Source organism: Puntigrus tetrazona, unplaced genomic scaffold (genome assembly GCF_018831695.1).
Source record: "Puntigrus tetrazona isolate hp1 unplaced genomic scaffold, ASM1883169v1 S000000335, whole genome shotgun sequence".
NCBI lineage: Eukaryota > Metazoa > Chordata > Actinopteri > Cypriniformes > Cyprinidae > Puntigrus > Puntigrus tetrazona.
In genome coordinates, this window is record NW_025047994.1 from 77,501 (window position 1) to 81,031 (window position 3,531).

A 3,531-nucleotide genomic window follows, 5' to 3' on the forward strand; every position below is an offset into this window, starting at 1 on the left:
GCAATGAGTGCATTCGAATAGAATAACTATTAACTTGTCATTGACGAAATACTGACTTCGTGGCAAGCCGTTTTAACATTTTTGCGCTGTTCGTTTATTCGGAGCAAGTCATTCAGTAGTGAACCGTTGATCGGATGCTAGTGCTTACTTCTGCTACAAGTTGCATGACTATTTCTGGAAGATCGCTTCTGTCGTTGAATTGTATGCGCATTTGTGGTCACAATATTAATATCTCTAATCACGGCTGGCGTTTATTCCAGTTTAGTGCGTCTTTGTTAGACACTAGTACTTCTTCATGAGGCACAGATATATATTTCTGACAGTATGTAGATATATTAGATCATTAGGCGCAATGTCTAGTCAGAATGGCTACCGTATAGATAAAGCACAATAAAGACATGAAGCGATAAAATGAAATGTTACTAATCAGAAATGAGTAGCTGATATATTAACCCGGTAGAATTCGATGGAAACATATATTGCTACGGTGACAACTAAATCATCATCGCCATTGCCTCGTGAAAATAATAATAATAATTAATGATAATATTAATAATAAAACAAGCACTGATTTTTGGGAGTTATGAGTTTTAAGAAAATATTATTTCAGTCTTTCTAGCTGAAAAATATCACGTTCAATTAAATGTTTCTTCGCAAATATCTCTGTTTGTGAAAATGATTTTGCAATTCATAAGTGACAATTTATTTACTCCTGTAAAAAGTGGGGCATGTGCTGTTTTATAAATTAAGCAATTTTTGTATTCATTTCGCACTTTAAGTATTAAAGTATTGAGTTAAGTGTTAAATTAAATATTTTTGTTTAATTAAGCATTAAAATTGTGCTTTATTGCACTTTGTTTGTCGGAAATAGCGTAAAAATTATTTTTTTATCCTGGCAAATTAAACAATTAATAAAAAAAAAAAAAATATATATATATATATATATATATATATATATATATATATATATATATATATATATATATATATATATATATATATATATTTATATACGTATATATATGGTATCTGCAAATTGTTACAATAGCAATTGAACCCGCACAGATGAATTAATTGATATCAAAATTTCTAGTAAGATGAAAACAGACTCTACTTCATTTTACGCAACAGCTGTTAAAGCGGCTTGCCACACTGATGTCACGTATCGCCTGCACGAATGAGCGGACCCTAAAGACAGCAAACGGACTGAAAGCCGGCAGCGGCTTCCACCTCACAGTAAAATGGTTCAATCAAACAAGTGATAAAACACTGCACGGGACTGGCGCGTTAAACATGTAACCATTTCCTCCGCGTCGTGGAGATGGAGGGCGACACACTCAGCAGCCCTCGACTCGGGCTGACCGGAAGAGCCTACACGTCCGTGAACATCTTTTTAATGTTCACGCAGTTCTGGTTGTTCTGGGCGGGAAAGTTGGGCTGCTTGAAGGCGCCCTCCTCGATGACCATGTACTCCGACTTGCTGAGCGAAGACGTGCTCCTCGTCTTCTTCAGCTCCTCGGAGGAGGACAGGGGCTGGCAGCTGCCGATGTGGAGGTACTGCGCCTGCTCCTCTCCCTCAGTCTCTCGGTGGTAAAAGTAGTTGAAGTTGGACACGATGACGGGCACCGGCAGAGCGATAGTTAACACGCCCGCGATCGCGCACAGGGAGCCGACGATTTTGCCCCCTATGGTGACTGGATGCATGTCGCCGTATCCCACGGTCGTCATGGTAACCACCGCCCACCAGAACGCGTCGGGGATGCTGTTGAAGCCCGAGTCGGGATCGTCAGCCTCGGCGAAGTAGACGGCGCTCGAGAATAAGATGACCCCGATGAAGAGGAAGAAGATCAGCAAGCCCAGCTCGCGCATGCTGGCTTTGAGCGTCTGCCCCAGAATCTGGAGGCCTTTGGAGTGCCGCGAGTTTGAAAATCCGAAACACGCGCACCAGTCTGATGACCTAAGAATGGCCAAGGACATCGCCTGCTGGCCGTTGCCCTGCCTCTCCGCGAGCTCGGTCCCCAAAGTGATGAAGTAGGGTATGATGGCCACGATGTCGATGATGTTCATGATGTTCTTGGAGAACGTGGCTTTGCTGGGGCACGCGAAGAAGCGCACGAGCAGCTCGAAGGAGAACCAGATGATGCACAGGGTCTCCACCACGAAGAACGGGTCGGAGAAAGGGCTGCTGAAGAACGGGAGGGTCGCGTTCGCCAGCGGCGCGACCGTCGTCGGGTCCCTGTCGTCCCTGAACTCGGGCAGCGTTTCCAGGCAGAAGATGACGATGGATATCAAAATGACCAGCACCGAGACGATGGCGATGCCCTGGCCGGACCCGAGCTCCGGGTACTCGAAGAGCAGCCACACCTGTCGCTGAAACTCGTTGGCGGGCAAGGGACGCACCTCGTCCTTTATGAAACCCTCGTCCTCTCGAAATTTCTCCATGGCCTCCTCCCCGAGCTCGTAAAAGCGTATCTCCTCGGAGAAAATGTCTATGGGAACGTTGACGGGTCTCCGTATGCGCCCTCCGGATTGGTAATAATACAAGATGGCATCGAAGCTCGGCCGATTCCGGTCGAAGAAATACTCGTTTCTCAAGGGGTCGAAGTAGCGCATTCTCTTCTTGGGGTCGCCAAGCAAAGTCTCGGGGAACTGGGACAGGGTTTTGAGCTGCGTCTCGAAGCGCAAGCCCGAGATGTTGATGACAACTCTCTCGCAGCACTCGTGGTCCGGCTCGTAGCGCTCCAGAGAGTGGTGCCCGGGCAGCGCCGCCGACTCCTCCAGCATGTTGTCGCGCAGCAATTGTCATGATGTCTTCCGTGTAGCCGTGGTTCACGAGGTTGTTGCCCCGGCGCTTGCTCGAGGAAGGCGGAGGCGAGTGGAGGAGGCTGAGGTGGTCGTCCATACAGCTGCTTCGGCGGAGGGGCAGTGGAAGCCGCGCCTCCTCCACGAGCTCCGCGCCGCCGCGTCCTCTCGCTCCCCGATCCGGTCCTCCCGCCCGGCAAGCGTGCTGTGGTTTATAAACATGGCTGTTCCCCCACGGCGCGCGGATGCTCATCGCACATCCACACGGCGCCCAATCGGAAACCTGACAGACATAAACATGAACCCCAGACGCGCGTCACCGATGCCCACCGATTAGGGGAGGGCTGTGGGATAACGCGCATCGGCGGCAAAACCCTCGCTGACATTTGTTGCGTTCATTTCATTACGCGCACGAGGGAGCGTATGAATTAATATTTCATCACTCCAGAGAGATTCGTGTCTGAGAAATAAACCGCGCAACCTGTAGGAATTAGCTTTTTGGTGACTTTTAACGAGGTCAGCTTTTTAAAGCAGAACTTCGTCTTGCGCAACAGTTGTCTTTTGGCGTCCTCTTACCATTCTGAAAGAAACAAACACGTTTTTGTTATGATTTGGTGTCTAAAAATGAAATAAAGCCAGTGGTTCGCGTTTAAATATCACCGTTAAACGATGATGTTCCCTCAGTGGTTTGTTTTGACCTTATTATTATTATTTTTACAGTTTTTAGAT

General features: G+C 47.3%; 1 protein-coding gene across 1 annotated transcript; it reads right to left on the reverse strand.

Annotated features, from left to right (window-relative positions):
* Nucleotides 1-1,025: 1,025 nt before the first annotated feature.
* Nucleotides 1,026-2,955, reverse strand: LOC122333672 (potassium voltage-gated channel subfamily A member 3-like). The gene is given in 4 exon segments (XM_043231372.1): nt 1,026-1,921; nt 1,923-1,956; nt 1,959-2,790; nt 2,792-2,955. Coding segments are annotated over 4 exon segments (1,527 nt in total). The 5' UTR covers nt 2,903-2,955; the 3' UTR covers nt 1,026-1,371.
* Nucleotides 2,956-3,531: the final 576 nt, after the last annotated feature.